At 49.3% G+C, this 20505-nt stretch overlaps 2 protein-coding genes across 4 annotated transcripts in view; both read left to right on the forward strand.

Moving 5' to 3' along the window:
* Positions 1-20505, forward strand: part of PTH1R (parathyroid hormone 1 receptor) — a 204713-nt gene that overhangs the window by 153308 nt on the left and 30900 nt on the right. The gene's annotated exons all lie outside the window — the stretch shown is intronic.
* The window catches only part of ALS2CL (ALS2 C-terminal like), a 43454-nt gene continuing 25215 nt past the window's right edge, over positions 2267-20505 (forward strand). The window contains exons 1-9 of one of the 3 annotated variants that reach the window (XM_069006205.1): positions 2267-2348; positions 8234-8342; positions 10651-10843; positions 12902-12967; positions 13429-13594; positions 14315-14443; positions 16777-16896; positions 19713-19789; positions 20286-20352. In XM_069006205.1, coding sequence (XP_068862306.1) covers positions 8237-8342; positions 10651-10843; positions 12902-12967; positions 13429-13594; positions 14315-14443; positions 16777-16896; positions 19713-19789; positions 20286-20352 — 924 coding nt within the window. In that variant the 5' untranslated portion in view covers positions 2267-2348; positions 8234-8236. Of the gene's footprint in view, positions 2349-4446; positions 4535-5356; positions 5742-8233; positions 8343-10650; positions 10844-12901; positions 12968-13428; positions 13595-14314; positions 14444-16776; positions 16897-19712; positions 19790-20285; positions 20353-20505 lie in introns of those variants that run through there. The other 2 variants (XM_069006206.1, XM_069006204.1) reach the window with 2 other exon arrangements.

A 20505-nucleotide genomic window follows, 5' to 3' on the forward strand; every position in this document is an offset into this window, starting at 1 on the left:
GAAGTATCAGCTCTGGGAATTCCGGGATGTGAATTCCAGGTCATTCCCAGGGCCTCGTCCGGGAGCTGGGAATTCCAGCTGCCATCCTTTTATCCTCAGGAAAGTTTGGGAATTTGATTTGCCTTGGGAATTCCCAGAACGTTCCAGCTGGGACATTCCTGGAGCTGCCAGGGAATTCCCGGGAATTCCCTCCTCTCCCTGTGCTCCTGAGGGATCCGAAATTCCTGGGGAAAAGCCGCCCAAAGCTTTGGAATTGCAGCGCATTCCAAGCGGATCCTTCTCTTTCCCCTTTTCCCAAGCTCCCGCGCGTTCTCCTTTTTAGGGACGGCGCAGTGGGAATTCCCCGGGAGAAAAGCAGGATTGGGGCGGATCCCAGAGCTCCCGGCACGCGGCGGCCTCATCCCGGCCCCTTCCTCTTCCTCGGGATTGGGGGGGAGCAGGAGCTGCTGCTGGGATTGGGATTATTGGGGGATTGGGATTGGGGGATCGGGATTGAGGGATTGGGGGATCAGGATTGTTGTGGGATCGGGATTGTTGTGGGATTGGGATTATTGTGGGATTGGGATTGTGGGATCGGGATTGTTGTGGGATTGGGATTGTGGGACTGGAATTGTGGGATGGGGATTGTGGGATTGGGATGGTGGGATCGGGATTGTTGTGAGATTGGGATTGTTGTGCGATCGGGATTGTGGGATTGGGATTGGGGGATTGGGATTATTGTGGGATTGGGATTATTGTGGGATCGGGATTGGGGGATTGGGATTATTGTGGGATTGGGATTATTGTGGGATCAGGATTATTGTAGGATTGGGATTGGGGGATTGGGATTGGGGGATAGGAATTGTGGGATTGGGATTGTGGGATTGAGATTATGGGATTTGGATTGGGGGATTGGGATTGTGGGATTGGGAATGTGGGACTGGAATTGTGGGATTGGAATTGTGGGATCGGGATTGTGGGATCAGGATTGTTGTGAGATTGGGATTGTGGGATCGGGATTGTGGGATTGGGATTATTGTGGGATCGGGATTGGGGGATTGAGATTGTGGGATTGGAATTATTGTGGGATTGGAATTGTGGGACTGGAATTGTGGGATCGGAATTGTGGGATCGGAATTGGGGGATTCACCCCGGCCTTTGCTCCTTTCACCGGCACCTCTGGATTTGGATTGGATTGGATTTTATTGCTCTTGAATTTCTATTTTATTTTAATTTTGGCTCTGGAAGTGCCGTTTGCAGAAAACCAGGAAACTGCCTTCTTTTCCCAGTCTTTTCCCAGTTTTTCCCCAGTTTTTCCCCAATTCCCCCCAAATTTTTCCCAATTTCCCCCCATTTTTTCCCAAATTTTCTCAAATTTTCCCAATTTTTTCCCAATTTTTTTCCCAATTTTCCCCCAATTTTTCCTAAATTTTCCTCAAATTTCCCCCAATTTTCCCCCAATTTCCCCCCAATTTTCCCCCAATTTCCCCCAAATTTTCCCCAATTTCCCCCCAATTTTTTCCCGATTTTCCCCCAATTTTTTCCCTAAATTATCCCCATTTTTTTCCCCAATTTTCCCCCATTTTTTCCCAATTTTTCGCCCCCCCAAAATTCCCTCTGGCTGCAGACAAATCCCTGGAAAAGGGTGAAATTTCCCCTTCCTCTTCCCAGCTTCCCTTTAGGATTTGGAGTTATCCCTGCGGATTGTGGCCGGGAATTCTCCGTGGGAAAGCTCCGCAAATTCCATCATTTCCTCCTTTCCCAGCAGGAAAACTCGGGAGCATCCAAATTTCCCCCCAATTTTCTCCCATTTTTCCCCCAATTTTCCCCCAATTTCCCCCCAATTTTTTTCCCGAATTTTCCCCAATTTTCCCCCATTTTCCCCCAATTTTTTCCCCCCCAAAAATTCCCTCTGGCTGCAGACAAATCCCTGGAAAAGGGGGAAATTTCTCCTTCCTCTTCCAGCTTCCCTTTAGGATTTGGAGTTATCCCTGCGGATTGTGGCCGGGAATTCTCCGTGGGAAAACTCCGCAAATTCCATCATTTCCTCCTTTCCCAGCAGGAAAACTCGGGAATATCCCGGTTTTTTTTTCCCCTGCAGGGAGCAGCCGCTGGTTTCCCTTTAAATCCTCTCCGGGCCATTCCCGGGGTGAATTCCAGGCGCTGGAATTTTCCAGGGATGGCGGCGTGCCAGGGGTTGCCATGGCGACCAGGAATGTTGTGCGCTGCACCTTGGGAAAAGGGAGCCAGACTTCCCAGGATTTCAGCTCCTCTCCCTTTGGAAAAGAGTCCAAAAAAAGCAGGAAAGGAGTTGGAGCCGGGAATTTTCCTGCCGGGATCATTCCCATGGATTCCCGGCTGATCCCAAGGTAAGATGGGATTTTTGGGCTGCTCGGAGATCCCATGGAATTGCTCTGGAATTGATCCCGTGGGATATCGTGCTCCTGTGGGATTGGGGTCGGAGATCAGGCAGTTCCAGCTCGGGAATTTTGGGGATTTTGGGGGAAATCTGTGTCCCGATGTTTTGGAGGGTTGGGACAGGACGCGTCCCAAGGCGCGGGGAAGTTTGGGGAGCTGGGAATTCCGGCAATTCCTGCTTTTCCTGCCCGCGCGCCGCAGGAATGCGCCCATTCCCTGCAGGTATTCCCCGGAGCCCGGCTGATCCCGGCGGGATTCCGTCGGGAATGGGAATGGGACGGAACGGTGGGATTCCCTGGGATAAAATATTCCCTAAATCCCAGCTGGTCCTAATGGAATATTGGGAATGGGATGGAACTGTGGGATTCCTGGAGCAAAATATTCCCTAAATCCCAGCTGGTCCTGATGGAATGTCGGGAACAGGACGGAACTGTGGGATTCCCTGGGATAAAATATTCCCTAAATTCCCACAGGTCCTAATGGAATATTGGGAATGGGATGGAACTGTGGCATTCCCTGGGATAAAATATTCCCCAAATTGCAGCTGGTCCCGATGGAATATCGGGAATGGGATCTAACACTGGGATCCTCAGGGATAAAATATTCCCCAAATTCCCGCAGGTCCCGATGGAATGTTGGGAATGGGATGGAACTGTGGGATTCCTGGAGCAAAATATTCCCTAAATCCCAGCAGGTCCCGATGGGATTCCGTGGGGAATGGGATGCAACTGTGGGACTCCCTGGGATAAAATATTCCCTAAATCCCTGCAGGTCCCACTGGAATGTCGGGAATGGGACGGAACGGTGGGATTCCCTGGGATAAAATATTCCCCAAATTCCCACAGGTCCCTGATGGAATGTCGGGAATGGGATGGAACTGTGGGATTCCTGGAGCAAAATATTCCCTAAATCCCAGCTGATCCCGATGGAATATCGGGAATGGGATCTAACACTGGGATCCTCAGGGATAAAATATTCCCCAAATTCCCACAGGTCCCAATGGAAATTTGGGAATGGGATGGAACTGTGGGATTCCCTGGAATAAAATATTCCCTAAATCCCTGCAGGTCCTTCTGGAATGTTGGGAATGGGATCTAACACTGGGATCCTCAGGGATAAAATATTCCCCAAATTCCTGCAGGTCCCAATGAAACTTTGGGAATGGGATGGAACTGTGGCATTCCCTGGGATAAAATATTCCCCAAATTCCCACAGGTCCCTGATGGAATGTCGGGAATGGGACGGAACTGTGGGATTCCTGGAGCAAAATATTCCCTAAATCCCAGCTGATCCCGATGGAATATCGGGAATGGGATCTAACACTGAGATCCTCAGGGATAAAATATTCCCTAAATCCCAGCTGGTCCTAATGGAATATCGGGAATGGGATGGAACTGTGGGATTCCTGGAGCAAAATATTCCCCAAATCCCAGCTGGTTCCAATGAAACTTTGGGAATGGGATGGAACTGTGGGATTCCCTGGGATAAAATATTCCCTAAATCCCAGCTGATCCCGATGGAATATCGGGAATGGGATCTAACACTGGGATTCCCTGGGATAAAAAATCCCCCAAATTCCCACAGATCCCTCTGGAATGTGGATAATGATGGAGAATTCCCGCTTCCGTGAAAACCTTGGAGCAAGGAATTCCAGCGGCATTCCCAAAGATCCCGGCTGGAAGCGATCCCACATTTCAGGCTGCCCAAATCCAGGGACAATTCCAGGGATAATGGGAAAGACCTGGAGCTGATCAAGAATTCCAAGGAAAAGCGATGTCCCATAAAAACCGGGAGCAGCTCATCCCGACGAAATTCCAGGATATTTTGGAAATAGAATTCCAGAAAGGATAAAAAAGAGAAAATTAAATTTAAAATTTAAAATTCCAGAGGTGTTTTCCCCAAAACCCCTGCATCCGTCCAGATATCCCAGATTTTTTTTTTCTCCTAATTTTTGTTAATTGGAAGCGTCTCAGGTCGCTTTTCCTTGGATTTTATCCCCAAAATTTGCCTCCGAGATCCAAAATTGTCCCATTTTCCCTCCTCAGCATTCCAAATTCCCAAGTTTTTTGGAATAAATCACGGAATTCTGGAAGGGACCTCAAAGCTGATCCAATTCCAACCCTCCTGGAATTCCGAGGTCGGAAAAATCCAAGGCCGGAAGCTGAAGTTGAGGATGGAAAAGAGGGAATGGGAATGTGAGGCCATCCCGAGGGAAATCCGGGAAAATCCTGGATTTGTGGGAATTCTCCAATGGAGAACGGGGCCTTGGGGCTGGGGAGATGGAAAATCGGGATTTTGGGAAGGGATTCCTGGCACAGGGATTTGGGAATTTGGGGCTGGGTTTGGGAGGAGGGGGAAGAATTCCTGAGGGGGGGTTGGGATGCAGCTGAGGATTCTGGGAGCTCCGGATAGCGGGATTTGGGAATTTTGGGATCAGCTTTTTGGGATTTTTAGGAGGAAAGGAAAGAATTCCTGGGGTTGAGGTGTCCGGGATCCCCTGAGCGATGGATTTGGGAATTTTGGGGTTGGATTTAGGATTTTTTCCTGGTAGCTGAGCTGCAGTACAGGAATTTGGGATCCCCTGAGCGATGGATTTGGGAATTTGGGATTGGATTTTGGGTTTTTAGGAGGAGGGGGAAGAGTTAAAGGTAGCTGAGGTGTCCGGGATCCCCTGACTGAGGGATTTGGGAATGTCGGGGTTGGATTTAGGGCTTTTTCCTGGTGGCTGAGCTGCAGTACAGGAGTTTGGGATGCCCTGAGCGATGGATTTGGGAATGTTGGGGTTGTTTAGGGTTTTTAGGAGGAAGGGAAGCCGTTCCTGGGCCATTCTCGGCCGTCACGCGTCCCCCGCTGCCTCGGAGCCGCAGGAATTTCCCTTTTCCCAGGATTTCCTGGAATCTTCCCAACTCTGGGTGGAGATGGGGGGGGGGGGGGGGGGGGGGGAGGGGGGGGAGGGGAATGTGGAGCTTGGCAGGAGCAGCAGGAAAAAAAAATCCCAAAGTTTCTTTGGGAACAGCGCAGGGCTGGGAAGGGCCGGGAGCTGCGAAACGGCCCCAAAAGCCCATCCTGACCTTTTCCCTTTCGCTTCCCTAAAATCCGAGCTGACGAAATCCGGGATTATTTTTAGCCCTAAAAAAAAAGGGGAAGAGGAGGAGCAGGAACTTTGGGATCAGCGCCGATGGGATTTTGTCATCCCGGCTCCCGTGGGTGGCGGGGATTTGGGGTTTTGCCTCCAGGTGTGGGATGGGATGGGAGGGAGAAGCTCCAGCCTTGGGAACAGCGAGAATTCCCGGATTTCTGCGGCTGCCGGAGCCTTTTCCAGCCGCGACTTCGCCTCGTGCCGGGTAGGTCGCTCCTAAAACTGCTCGGTTTAGGGCTGGGATCAGCCTAAAGTTAATCCGCTCCCGAGGAGATTTGGGAATGTTTTCCCCCTGCTAGAAACGGGATCCAAGCGGATTTTCCTGGAGCCCAACCCGGCTTTTCCCGTGGTTTATCCCCCCCAAATTCCGGCTTTTCCCGCGGTTTATCCCCCCCAAATCCCGGCTTTTCCCGAGGGAATGACGATTCCTTTTAGGAGCTGAGCTGCCGGTGGAGTTTAGGCTGGATTAAAGCCTCTCCTTGCTGCCGCCGCGCCTTTTCCAGGCGGGAATATCCCCGAGCCTCCTCCTGCCGGGAGGGATTTCCCAGCCTCGCCTGGAATTCCAGGGCCGATGGAATAAACTGGAAAAGCTGGCTCAGGCGAGAAATCGATACCGCGCTCATTAAAGCCGGCCTGATAAGCTCGGCTTATCAGGTTTCAGTCCCGGGAGAGGGGGGGGAAGCGATCCGTGAAGAGAAAGCTCCAAGGTGGCTCAGGAATTCCATGGAAAGGCTGGGAAAGGCGCGGCTTTGGGGGGAAAAGCGCGGCTTTGGGGGACAAGGCGCGGCTTTGGGGGGAAAGGCGCGGCTTTGGGGCTTTTACAGGAATCAGAAACAACTCGAGCTGCCAGGAAGGGCTGGGTTTAAACTGCGGTTTAGTTCGGGGCTGGGTTTAAACTTTTTGGTTGAATTTTGGGGCTGGGTTTAAACTCCGGTTTAATTCCAGGGCTGGGTTTAAACTTTGGTTTAATTTTGGGGCTGGGTTTAAACTTGGGTTTATTTTGGGGCTGGGTTTAAACTTCGGTTTAAACTCCGGTTTGATTTGGGGCTGGGTTTAAACTTTGGTTTGATTCGGGGCTGGGTTTAAACTTTGGTTTGATTCGGGACTGGGTTTAAACTTTGGGTTTATTTTGGGGCTGGGTTAAAACTTGGGTTTAAACTTGGTTTTGATTCGGGGCTGGGTTTACATTTGGGTTTAATTTTGGGGCTGGGTTTAAAGTTTTTGGTTGAATTTGGGACTGGGTTTAAAGTTGGGTTTAAAGTTGGGTTTGATTCGGGGCTGGGTTTACACTTGGGGTGGATTTAGGCCTGGCCTAAAGCTGGGGCCGCCTGCAATTCCCAGCAGCGCTTCCCAAAGAGCCGCAAAAGGGGAATTTTTGGAGCTCCCCAAGGAATCCAGGCTGGATGAGCCTTGCAAAGTCGGCCTTTGCTGCCTTTTAGGCCGAGCCTAAATGAAACCCAAGTTTAAACCCAGCCATTCCCAGATAAACTCCGGGATCACGCGGAGGAACGGGGATTAACCTTGGGCACCTGGAGATTCCCGATTCCAGGGCTGGGTTTTTTTTGGGAATGGGAGCGGAATAAACCTCGGCAGGTGGCCAGGTTTTAGTTGTGCGCTAAAACCAGTTCTAACTGATCCCAGCCCAGCTGAGCCACAGGCTGGGAATGTTTCCATTCCTTTGGGATTGGAAATGGCCTCGTGCAAAGCACCTGGGCCTTCCCAAACCGGAATTTCGGGAAAACGCCCGGAGCGGGAATTTCGTCCGGGAATTGTGGTCCCTGGGAGGATTTTTTTGGGAATTCCAAGTGCTTTTTGAGCTGAGGAATTTTTCCCGCCCGACTCGGCCGCTTTTCCGGGATGAGCTTTTCTGGGATGAGCTTTTCCTGGAGGGGCCAGTCCGTGCTTTCCTTGTTTCCTAATCCAGGAATTCCAGGGGAATATTCCCTGATCCCAGCTCTCCTCAGACCATTTCAGGCATTCCCAATCCCACAATTCCATGGGAACATTCCCTGATTTTGGCTCTCCTCAGACCATTCCAGGCATTCCCAATCCCACAATTCCATTCTGGGCGTTTTTCCAGAGCTCTGAGCTCACTTCCTGCTCCCTGATTTTTCCGGAAAACCTCGGGAATGAGGAAGCTGCCGGAGCTTTTCCCACAAGGAGCGATTCCGAACCCTCTGCTCCTGGGAAAACGGGATTTTTGGGATGGTTATCCCAGCTCTTGGAATCCCTGGAATTGCAGCTGGGCCCAAAATCTGGAGGGAGGGTTGGGAATGAGAGGGTTAGGAAGAGGCTCCTCCTTTGTCCTTTGGATTTCTGGGATTTTCTCCTGGGAAAAGCCACTCAGGAATGAATCCAGAGTCACACGAGGAATTCCAGGCTTTTCCAGACTTTTTGTGGCCCTGAGATCATCGGGAATTTGGGAAAAATTGGGGAAATTGAGAAAAACTGGGGAAAACTGGGGAAAATTAAGGGATAAATTGGGAAAATTGGGGAAAAATTGGGAAAATTGGGGAAAATGGGAGAAAATTAAGGGATAAATTGGGAAAATTGGGGAAAATTGGGAAAATTGGGAAAAATTGGGAAAATTTGGGGAAAATTGGGGAAAAATTTGGGAAAATTGGGAAAATTTGGGGAAAATTGGGGAAAAATTTGGGAAAAATTTGGGATTTCCTTGACTCCCTCCGTGTTTTCCAGGCTATGTCCGAGGCTGGAATAACGGGTTCCCTGCTCCAAGAGGAGGAAAACTTCTCCTCCTGCCTGGCCCGGATTGACGCCCTCATCCTCAAACCTCTGCTCCAGGCAGGTAAATCCAGGGAATTTTCATCGGGAATTCCCAGCCGGAGTCAATCCGAGAAGGGATTTCCAGCTGGAATTCCCGCTGGGAAGCGTTTCCTGGGAGGAATTGGTTTTGAGGGAATTGGTTTTTAGGTAAAACAAGGCCTAGGGAACGGCCCCAGGGCTGCCTGGGGTTTTTAGGGATGAATCCATGTTTTCAGCTGGATCAGCGCTCCCAGTGCAGCGTTTCCAGCACGGGAATGGAAAATTCCCACTGGAATCCCTCCAAGCGATCCCTCTCTCCCTCCCTGCTCCCATTCCGGGCCCATCCCTGCGGGAAAAACTTGTGGGAACGAGTTGGGAGCTGGCCGGGAATCAAAGCAGCTCCAGGGAAATGCCAAATCCAGGGAAAAGTTCCCGTGCTGGGGCTTCCTGGGAATTCCTTTTGGGATGAATTCCAAGGAAACCAGGCAGGGTTTTTTGGGAAAAGGGCGGGAAATTCCCCTCTGGAGCTGTGGGATGAGCATCATGGAGAGTTTGGGATGGAGTTTATCCCATTCCTGGAAAAACAGCTCCATGGATTCATCCAATTCCTTGGAATTTCCCCTTTTTCAGAGGCATTTTCCCAGGTTTTTCGCTCCCCGCTTTCCCAAGGTTTTTTGTTTCTTCCTTCCAGCCAAAACAACTCCATGGGCTCCTAAAATTCCCTGGAATTTCCCCTGTTAGTGAAAGAATGGGATGGGATCGGGATCTCGCCGGATACGGCCGTTCCCAACTGGAATTCCCTCTCTGGGAAGAGCTCTCCACATTCCCTGTGCCCTGAAATTCCCGAATTTCCCTCAGGACACTCCATGATCCCATCAAAATTCCAAGCGAGGACCTTTGCTCTCTCCTTGATCCAACTTTATAAAACCATGGAGCGGTTGGATGGGAGAGAAACGGGATAAATCCATTTTTCCCAGTTTTTTTGGTCTCTGCTCTCCCAAAGTTCTTCATTTATTCCATTCCGGCCAAAGCAGCTCCATGGACTCCCAAAATTCCTTGGAATTTCCCCTTTTCCCTGTTAGGGACAGGATTTCTCCTCAATCCCTGGAGTAAATCCCATCCTTTGGAAAACAATCCCCACTTCCAATCCTTTCCCGCTCCAGGAATATCCAGGCATGGATAGTTTCCATGGAAATTTTCCAGGAATTCTTTTCTCATTCGGGGCCTGATTGCTCCTAAAAATGGATCGGAAAAGCAGAGAAAGGAATTCCGGAGTGAGGGAAGGGAGATCCCAGGAAAGGAGATTTTCCTGGATCGCTCCTGCTCCCATTCCTCAAAAAAAAAGAGGAATTCTCAGGATGAGCACCCGGTGGGAATGGCCCCAGTTGGTGCCAATCCTGACCCACAGGACATCCTTGGGATCATCCCATTCCATGGGCAGGGATCTCCTGCTATCCCAGGTTTTGGACACTTCCAGGGATCCAGGGGCGGCCACAGCTGCTCTGGGAATTCCAGCCCAGCCGGGAATTCCTCCCCAAGATCCCATTCATCCCTACTCCCCTTCAGTTCAAAGCCATTCCCTGTTTTCCTGGCACTCCAGGCCTTTGCCCAAATCCCTCTCCCTTTCCAGAGAAAGCAAAAAGATGGAAAACTTCCCCCTTTTTCCCTGGATTCTGGAAATCTTTCTCCTCTGCTGCTCTGGAGCAAAGGGAAAACTTTCCATGAGCAGCACATGGAATGGGATCCGTGTGGGAGTGTCCAGTTCTGCTCGGGATGAGAGTTCAGGGCATCGATCCCTGATTTCGGGAGCACTCGGGAGAAACGGAACCGCTTCCGGTGGGGGAGAAATAGGGAAAATGAGGAAAAGTTTTGTGCTGCGGAATTTCCTTCTCAATTAATGGATCGGGAGGGAATTTAGGAATCATCCCATTCCATGGGCCGGGGGGAAATTCCATATCCTGGGGTGCTCCAAGCCCCAGTGTCCAACCTGGCCTTGGGCACTGCCAGGGATCCAGGGGCAGCCACAGCTGCTCTGGCAATTCCAGCCCAGCCCCTCCCCACCCTCCCAGCCAGCAATTCCCAATTCCCAAGATCCCACCCCAATCCCATTTTCCAATGGGAAGCTGTTCCCTGGCTCCTGTCCCTCCAGCCCTTATCCCAAATCCCTCTCCAGCTCTCCCGGAGCCCCTTTCAGGCCCTGCAAGGAGCTCTGGAATTTTCTCCAGGCTGGAAAATCCCAATTTTCCTTACTCTAAACTCCAGCCGGATATCAGACCCTAACAACGCATCCCACAAGATTTCCTGGGAATGGCGCCTTTTCCGCTGCACTTTTCCCTATTTTCCCCTCGCAGAGCCCAAGGATCCGAAGGAAAAGGAGAACTTCCAGCTCTTGGCACTCCTCAACGAGCGCTTCCAAGCCCTCTGGAATTTCACGGAGGAAAATTCCCGGATCCTGAGGGGAAAATGCGGCAGCTCCGAATCCGGCTGCATCCAGGATTTTTACATCATCTGGAAAGGCGACCTTTTCCTGAGCCTCTGCATCCAGTGAGTGCCGGAATGTTGGGGAGCGGGAAAAAGGATTCCATTGATCCGGGTTGGGATCATTTGGGAGAGGGAATCTTGAGCAGGATGTGGGAATATCAGGGAAAACCGGGATGAGAGCGCTCGGAGGGATAAGGATGGGAAATATCATTGGAAAAGCGGATTTGATGTGGTTTCTCCGTGATTTTGTGCTGGTGGATCGGGATGTGAGAGGCCAGCAGGAATAAAGGTTTTGGGATAGCTGAGATTCCCATGTTTTCCTGGAAAATCCCACACTTTCCTGGAAAAATCCCACAGTTTCTCCTAACAAATCCCAATTTTCCTGGAAAATACCACATTTTCCTGGAAAATCCCACCGTTTCCCAGAATATCCCAATTTTCCCAACAAATCCCAATTTTCCTGGAAAATCCCACGCTTCCCTGGAAAATCCCACAGTTTCCCAGCAAATCCCAATTTTTCTAGAAAATACCACAGTTTCTCCCACCACATTCCAGTTTCTCCCAGCAAATTTTCCCCCAGCAATTCCCACTTTTTCCCACCACATCCCACATTTTCCTAGAAAATCCCACAGTTTCTCCCAACAAATCCCAGTTTTCCTGGAAAATCCCACAGTTTCCCAGCAAATCCCACATTTTCCCAGAATATCCCAATTTTCCCAACAAATCCCAATTTTCCCAGCAAATCCCACATTTTCCCAGAATATCCCAATTTTCCCAACAAATCCCAATTTTCCCAGCAAATCCCACATTTTCCCACCGCATCCCACAATTTCTCCCAACAAATCCCAATTTTCCTGGAAAATCCCACACTTTCCAGAAAAATCCCACATTTTCCCACCATGTCCCAGTTTCTCCCAGCAAATTTTCCCCCAGCAATTCCCACATTTTCCCCCCAATTCCCCCAACGTTCAATTCCCCCTTTTTTCTTCTCCATAAAAGCATCCGAAGCTTTTCCAGCTGGGATTTTCCACTTTGGCACCACAGCAATGGGAAACGGGAAGTGGCTCCTGGATTCCTGCTCATCCACCCTCATTTTCCAGGGATTTTTTCCACAGGGAATCCTTTTTTCCTTGGATTTGCTGCCTGAGCTTTGCCTCGATGGGAAGGGTTTGGAGCAGGGGGCGTTTTCCTTTGGGATCTGATCCCAGGGATTCAAGCTGCTTTTCCTGGGATTTGCTGGGAAAATGTGGGATTTTCCGAAAAAATTTGGTTTCATCCAATCCCAGAATCCTGGAATGGTTTCCCTTTTTTTTTTTTAATTCCGTTGATTCGAAGGGAATTTTCCTTTTCCAGTTGAGGATCCCTGGAGGGAGCTGCAATATCCAGGGATTTTCTGCTGGTGGTTCGAAAGAATTCCTTTGGGAATATCAGGGAAGGAGTTGGAATTGCAATTTGAAAATTCCATTGGTTTTGGGAAGTTTTGGAATGCAAAAGAAAGAAGGGAAAAAAAAAAATTTAGGGAATTAGGGAATAAAAACCGTATCTCTGGGATTGGAAGGGACTTCCAGGATCAGCTCATGTCAAGCTCTGCACGCCGGGAATTTTCCTCTATCCCAGGATCCATAAAATCATCCATTTGGGAATTTTTCATCCAGGAAAATGCAGTTCTTGGATGAAAATCTTGAATGGAAAAAGGAAATTCCGAGTTCTACTCGGAGAAATGATCCAAGCTCGGAGCCGGAGTGGCACAACTCCGTCATTTACATCCCAGAATTCCCGAATTCTCCGAATCCCGATGGGAATTCTGTGCTGAGGAGTCCACGAAGGAGCAGCTCCGAGGCTGCGGGCAGGAATTTCATTCCATGGAATCCGATGGATCCCGGTGTTAGCAGCACTTTTGCCTTATCCAAGCCTTCCCAAAAAATCCTGGGATTAAGATTGGGAAAGACTTCCAACACCTGATCCAACCTTTGATCCCGACCACATCAAACACCCGGGCCTGCCTTCTTCCAGAGGGGCCTTTTTGGGATTTAGGGAACTTCCCAACAACTTGGGATCCCCGATCTCATCCTAAATATCCCTCTCGAGCTCCTCCCGTGTATCCTTGGAATTTTTTTCCAGGTATTTTGTCACCTTCGCCAACTTTGTCGTCGTGCAGGGATTCGAACAGGCCACCAAGAGCAAGAGGTGAGCGGGGTGGAAAATCCTTGGGAATCTTGGGAATCCTTGGGATGTCGGGCAGCTCTGACCACGAGAGAATCCCGGAATTCCAGAGTGCTTTGGAAAACTCATCTCATTCCATGCTGGGAGCTCTCCCAGGTTGTTCCAAGCTCCATCCAACCTCGCCTGGGACAATTCCAGGGATGGATTTCCTCTTTCCAAGCACGCCCAGCTCCTTCTGGAGTTGTAACCTTGGAATTCAGGGATTTAGGGAAGGGGTGGGATCTGAGAGAGGATTCTGTGGGAATCTGGCAGGGAATTGCCACTTGTCCCGGAATTTTATGGGAAGAACAAATGAAAACCTGGATTCCCACCCGCTTCGTTCCCGGATTTTTCACGCCTTTCTCTGCACAGAAAGTTTGGGAAACAGAAAAGCGGGAATTTCTGGGATAACTCACGAACCTTTCTCGTCATTCCCAACTTTCCAGCGAGGCCTGGAAGCTCCACAAGCCGGTGCTGAAACAATTCCTGAGGGATTTCACCTCGGAGAGCTCCCTGGCCTTGGCCCTGCATTCCGTGCTCCACAAACCCCTCCGGAATCACATCCAGAGCTACCTCCGGCTCCTCTCCCAGCTCCAGGAGCAGCTCCAAGAGGTGGGAATCTCCTTGGAATGCTGAGGGGCTTTGTGGGAAGAGATATTCCCGAAAATCCCACCTGGACTTCCTTTGGTCCAGGATGCATTGCTAAATATTCCCAAAAATCCCACCTCGATCTTCCCAGGATGGAGGTGTTGCTAAATATTCCCAAAAAATCCAACCTGGATTTTTCCAGGATGGACTTGTTGCTAAATATTCCCAAAAATCCCACCTGGACCTTCCAGGATGGATGCATTGCTAAATATTCCCGAAAATCCCACCTGGATCTCCCCTCATCCAGGATGGACACACCACTGAATATTCCCAAAAATCCCACCTGGACCTTCCCAAGATGGATGCATTGCTAAATATTCCTAAAAATCCCAGCTTGGATCTTCCAGGATGGACGCATTGCTGAATATTCCCGAAAATCCCACCTGGATCTTCCCAGGATGGATTCGGTGCCAAATATTCCCGAAAATCCCACCTGGACCTTCCCAGGATGGATTCAGTGCCAAATGTTCCCGAAAATCCCAGCTTGGATCTTCCAGGATGGATGCATTGCTAAATATTCCCGAAAATCCCACCTGGATCTCCCCTCATCCAGGACGGACACGCTGCTGAATATTCCCGAAAATCCAACCGAAGTGCCGGGGAAGAAATATTCCCAAAAATCCACCCTGGATCTCCCATGGCCCAAACCCGAAGCTTTCCTCGCGTTTTCCCTTCTTTTCCCAGGAATGTGAGAAGGACGTGGTGGGCACGGTTCTCCGGGAATTCGGGAAGCTGGAATCTTTCATCAGCCAGGTCCTGGATGAGGCCTGGCTCACCAAGGAGCTCTGGAAATCCTTGGGATACAAATTCACCGTGAGTCCTCCCTGGGAAACGTGGCCGGAACGGGAGGCGCCCTTTGGGAATGTGCTCTCCGTATCCATGTGGGAATTCGATCGGGATTGGGAATTCGAGGCTGGAATTCCACAGAGCAGAGCCGGGTGGAATTTTGGGGAGGAAACTTCTGGATTTACATCAGGAATAGGGAGCTGATGCTTTTCATGGAATCATGGAATGGTTTGGATTGGAAGGACCTTCGATCCCATCCCATTCCAGCCCCATCCATGGGCAGGGACACCTCCCGCTATCCCAGCATCCATAAAATATCCCAGCTGGATCCATGGCTTTGGAGATCTCCAAGGATCCCACTCTGAGGCTGCTCTGGCTGTTTTTTTGGGAATTCACCTGCTTCCCAGCCGATTTTTCCAGGAAGCATCAAAGGCGTGGGTTTGGGTTTTTTTTTGGTTGTCCCTCTTTTTTTTCTTGGATGGGATATCAGGGTTTCCCTGGGATTTTAAGGAATGCTCGGTATTGTGGGATGGAAGAGTTGGAGAAACTCCCTGGGGGTTTAAAGTTGAGTTTGGTGTCCAGGGGGGCACTGGGACCCCGAGCCAGAGGGAATTTGATGGGGATCGGGAATTTGATAGGGATTGGGAACTTGATAGGGATCAGGAGTTTAATATGGATCGGGAATTTGATAGGGATCAGGAATTTGATGGGGATCAGGAATTTGATAAGGATTAGGAACTTGATAGGGATTGGGAATTTAATATGGATTGGGAATTTGATAGGGATTAGGAACTTGATAGGGATCAGGAGTTTAATATGGATCAGGAATTTGATCTGGATCAAGGATTTGAGGCTGGAATTCAACAGAGCAGAGCTGGGTGGAAGGGTTGGAAAAACTCCCTGGGAATTTCAAAGCTGAGCTTGGTGTCCAGGGGGGTCATTGGGACCCCGAGCCAGAGGGAATTTGATGGGGATTGGGAATTTGATAGGGATCAGGAATTTGATCTGGATCATGAATTTGATAGGGATTGGGAATTTAATATGGATTGGGAATTTGATAGAGATTAGGAAGTTGATAAGATCAGGAGCTTGATAGAGATCAGGAGTTTAATATGGATCTGGATCAGGAATTTGATCTGGATCAGGAATTTGATCTGGATCAAGGATTTAAGGATGGAAGTAACAGAGCAGAGCTGGGTGGCAGAGCTGGAGAAACTCCCTGGGAATTTCAAAGCTGAGTTTGGTGTCCAGGGGGGCCACTGGGACCCCGAGACAGAGGGAATTTGATGGGGATTGGGAACTTGATAGGGATCAGGAGTTTAATATGGATCGGGAATTTGATGTGGATCAAGGATTTGAGGCTGGAATTCACCAGCGCAGAGCTGGGTGGAAGAGTTGGAAAAAATCCCTGGGAATTTCAAAGCTGAGTTTGGTGTCCAGGGGGGTCACTGGGACCCCGAGCCAGAGGGAATTTGATAGGGATTGGGAATTTAATATGGATTGGGAATTTGATAGGGATTAGGAAGTTGATAGAGATCAGAACTTGATAGAAATCAGGAGTTTAATATGGATCAGGAATTTGATCTGGATCAGGAATTTGATCTGGATCAAGGATTTGAGGCTGGAATTCAACAGAGCAGAGTCGGGTGGCAGAGCTGGAAAAACTCCCTGGGAATTTCAAAGCTGAGTTTGGTGTCCAGGGGGCCACTGGGACCCTGAGCCCGAGGGAATTGGATGGGGATTGGGAACTTGATAGGGATTGGGAACTTGATAGGGATCAGGAGTATAATATGGATCAGGAATTTGATAGGGATTAGGAATTTGATAGGGATCAGGAATTTGATAAGGATTAGGAACTTGATAGGGATTGGGAATTTAATATGGATTGGGAATTTGATAGGGATTAGGAACTTGATAGGGATCAGGAGTTTAATATGGATCGGGAATTTGATCTGGATCAAGGATTTGAGGCTGGAATTCAACAGAGCAGAGCTGGGTGGAAGAGTTGGAAAAAATCCCTGGGAATTTCAAAGCTGAGCTTGGTGTCCAGGGGGGTCACTGGGACCCCGAGACAGAGGGAATTTGATAGGGATTAGGAACTTGATAGGGATCAGGAGTTTAATATGGATCAGGAATTTGATCTGGATCAGGAATTTGATCTGGATCAAGGATTTGAGGCTGGAATTCACCAGCGCAGAGCTGGGTGGCAGAGCTGGAGAAACTCCACGCGGGTTTAAAGCTGAGTTTGGTGTCCCACGTGTCACCGGAACCCCGAGCCAGCTGATCCCTGCAGGAATTCCTGCCTGGAATTCCAAGTCCTGTCCCCATCCCGGCTTTTCCCGCTGCTCCATCCCGGGCAGGACATGCTGTGTGTTCCCGAGCGGCGGCTCCTGGAGGACAGCAGGAACCTTCCCATCGCTGCCGGCGCCGCCCGCTCCGAGCGGATCCTGCTCTTCGACGACGTCCTGGTGCTGATCCAGGTCAGTCCGGGATTCTCCAGAGGGGCTGGGAAGGGAACACAGATAAAGGGCAGGAAAATCCCAATGGAATGGCAGAAAAGGCAGGAATTTCCCAAGAAATGGCACTAAAATTCCAAAGTAATGACAGGAATTTCTCCAGAAAAGGATGGAAAATTCCAAAGAAATGACAGGAGTTTTCCAAGAAAAGGCAGGAAAATTCCAATGGAATGGCAGAAAGGGCAGGAATTTCCCAATAAAAAGCAGGAAAATTCCAATGGAATGGCAGAAATGGCAGGAATTTCCCAAGAAATGGCAGGAATTTCCAAAGAAATGGCAGGAATTTCCCAAGAGAGGGCAGGAAAATTCCAATGCAATGGCAGAAATGGCAGGAATTTTGCAAAGAAATGGCAGGACAATTCCAAAGAAATGACAGGAATTTCCCAAGAAAAGGCAGGAAAATCCCAATGGAATGGCAGGAAAATTCCAAAGAAATGACAGGAATTTCCCAAGAAAAGGCAGGAAAATCCCAATGGAATGGCAGGAAAATTCCAAAGAAATGACAGGAATTTCCCAAGGGAGAGCAGGAAAATTCCAAGGAAAAGGCAGGAATTTCCAAAGAAGAGGCAGGAAAATTCCGATGCAATGGCAGAAATGGCAGGAATTTCCCAAGGAAAAGCAGGAAAATTCCGGTTCTTTTGATATTGAGACTCCAGCAGACTTTGGCTGCTGGGAAAAGTTGGGAAATCTTTCCCGGCTCCATCCACTTGCGGATTTCACTGGAAAACAACGGAAATTTGGGAAGGAGCAGAGGAGATCCCCCGAACATTTCCGCACTCGCCGGGGATTATCCAACTACCACAGGCACCTCCCGAATATTCCAAGCCCTTTCCCACCGGGAATTGTGGCCCTCGGTTATTCCAGGGGATGGGATGGCTCAGTGCTCTCATTCCTTGGCTCCCACGCTTTGGGAAAAACAGGATTTTCCACGTTTCCTGCATGCCTGCAGACATTGGAGGTGGTTTGGGGATTTTTTTGAGAATTTTTGGGAATTTTTGGGAATTTTTTGGGAATTTTTGGGAATTTTTTGGAACTTTTTTGGATTTTTTAAAAAATTTTTGGGAATTTCTGGGAATTTGGGGGAATTTCCTAAAATTTCTGGGAATTTCTGGGAATTTCCGGGAATTTTTGGGAATTTTTTTGGAATTTTGGGAATTTTTGTGTTTTCTGGGAATTTCTAGGATTTTTTGGGATTTTTGGGGATTTTTGGGATTTTTTGAGAATTTTGGGGAATTTTTGGAATTTCTGGAAATTTTGGGGAGTTTTGCGGAATTTTTGGGAAATTTTTGGGAAATTTTTGGGATTTTTGGGACTTTAGGGAAATTTTTGGGATTTTTGGGGAATTTTTGGGAATTTCTGGGAATTTTTGGGAATTTCTGGGAAATTTTGGGAATTTTGGGGCATTTTTGGGTTTTTTTTTTAATTTTTTGAATTTTGGGGAATTTCTGGGAATTTTTGGGAATTTTGGGGATTTTTTTGAATTTTTTGAATTTTTGGAAATTTCTGGGAATTTTGGGGGAATTTCTGGGATTTTTTTGAATTTTTGGATTTTTTTTGATTTTTTGGGAATTTTTGGGAATTTTTGGGAATTTTTTTTGAATTTTGGGAATTTTTTGGAATTTCTGGGTAGTTTTGGGAGTGAGGAGTGTCCCCAGCCCCAGCCACGGCCGCCGCGTTCCCATAAGGTAATTCCAGCTTGGATTTATCCCGCTGAGCTCCCGGCATCCAGCAGGAATGGATCCAAACCTTGGAGCTGCAACATTCCCAAACCTCAGGAACAACTCAGGATCCACCCTCGGGAATGGGCTGGAGATTCCATGGGAATTCTCATCCCGCTGGGAGCAAGCACTCCCAGGCTTCCTAAAAACTCCAGGAAAAGCAAGCCGGGCCCCGGAATGGGGTTTATCCGCCCGATTTTGGAGGAGTTGGATCATCAGCGGGATCATCCCACCATCCTGCGGCCGGGATGGGCGCACGGGATCAGCAGATTCCAGGGGAATTCCTCCCTGTTCCATCCATGATTCCCATCCGTGTCTCACCCGCTGCTGCTGCCGAGTTCTCTGGAGTTTTGGGAAAGACAGCTGGATTGGGATTGAAGTGGTTGGGAAGCTGCATGTCCCTGCCTTGCTTGTTGTCCCAAATCCGGGGGAAAAAAGGGGAATTCCTTGGAAAATTCCATCCTCGCAGGCAGCAGCTCGGTGTGGATGTGAGGCAGGGAAGGGAGATGGGAAAATCCCGATTTTCCTTTGATTTTGTTCCGTTTGGGTGCAGCCGATCCAAAAGGCGACTCCCCAAATCTGGGATTTCTGGGATATTTTTGGCGGTGCCCCTGGAATCCAGATCCTAAATAAATCCTAGCATGGATTGGATGGAAAGGGAGCTTAAAGTCGATCCATTCCCACCCCATTCCATGGGCAGGGACACCTCCCACTATCCCAGGCTGCTCCAAGCCCCATCCAACCTTTCCTTGGATACTTCCAGGGATCCAGGGGCAGCCGCAAAGCTCTGGGAATGATTTGGGAATGTTGCCGTGGGATCAGGAAGGAATTCCTGTGGAGATCAGGAAGGTTTTGCTGCTGGATGTAGCCTTGGAATTATGGAACAGCTTTAAAACAAGAACTTCCCTCTTTTCCTGTGGGTTTTTCATCTCCAAGGCCTCTCATCCCCATGTGGGATGGATGCAATCCCAAAAAGGAGGGAATTCCATGGAAGGCCGGAGCAAAGGGCTCTTTGCAGCGACACCAGGAGCATTTTTCCCAGTTTTTTTTTTGTTTTTCCAGGGAAACAGCTTCCAGAGTTTCGATCTGAAGCTGGTGTGGGTGGATGAAAAGTGCGGAGAGGAATCGGCTCCGGGATCGTGAGTGAGAAATTCCCAGCGGGAGTTAAAAATCCAGGGAATGCAAATGTTGAGGGTGATGGGAAAATGATCCAAAGCTCGCTCCCGTCTCCTTCCCAAGCAGTTTCGGGATGTGGATTTTGGGGATCTCAGCAGCTTGGAATTTGCTGCCTGATTGAAATCCCGGAATTTCTGAGCTTGGAAAAACCCTCTGGAATCATCCGAGCTGTGCCCAGCCCAGAGCACCGAGTGCCACCTCCAGGAATTCCCTGGACACCTCCAAGGATGGGAATCCAAACCTCCCTGGGCAATTCCAAGGCCTGAGCGCCTTTTCCATGAAAAAATTCCTGCTGCTGTCCCACCTGCCTCTCCTCTCATCCCAAATTATTTACTCCCGACTTGGAGAACTTGAGATCCCTCCAGGAAAAGCACCGGGAGCTCCTGGAGGGGCACGGGAAGAGCAGGAATTGCCGCTGGATCGGGAAATGCCGTTTCCATCCCGGATTTTCCCTTCCAGGTACGGACTGCGCATCACAACTCCGGAAGAAACGTTCGTCCTCTCCGCCAAGGAGCCCCAAATAAAGGTCAGGCTTTGGGATTTTCCCAACTTTTTATGATTTAAGGCAGGATAATCATCCAGGAGGGGTCGGGTTGGGATGTTGCACTCCTTTTCCAAGAAGATCCTGGATGGGATGGCCGGAGGTGGCTCCGAGTTGATGGGATTGAGGAATGTTGGT

The sequence above is a fragment of the Aphelocoma coerulescens genome, chromosome 2, assembly GCF_041296385.1.
Source record: "Aphelocoma coerulescens isolate FSJ_1873_10779 chromosome 2, UR_Acoe_1.0, whole genome shotgun sequence".
NCBI lineage: Eukaryota > Metazoa > Chordata > Aves > Passeriformes > Corvidae > Aphelocoma > Aphelocoma coerulescens.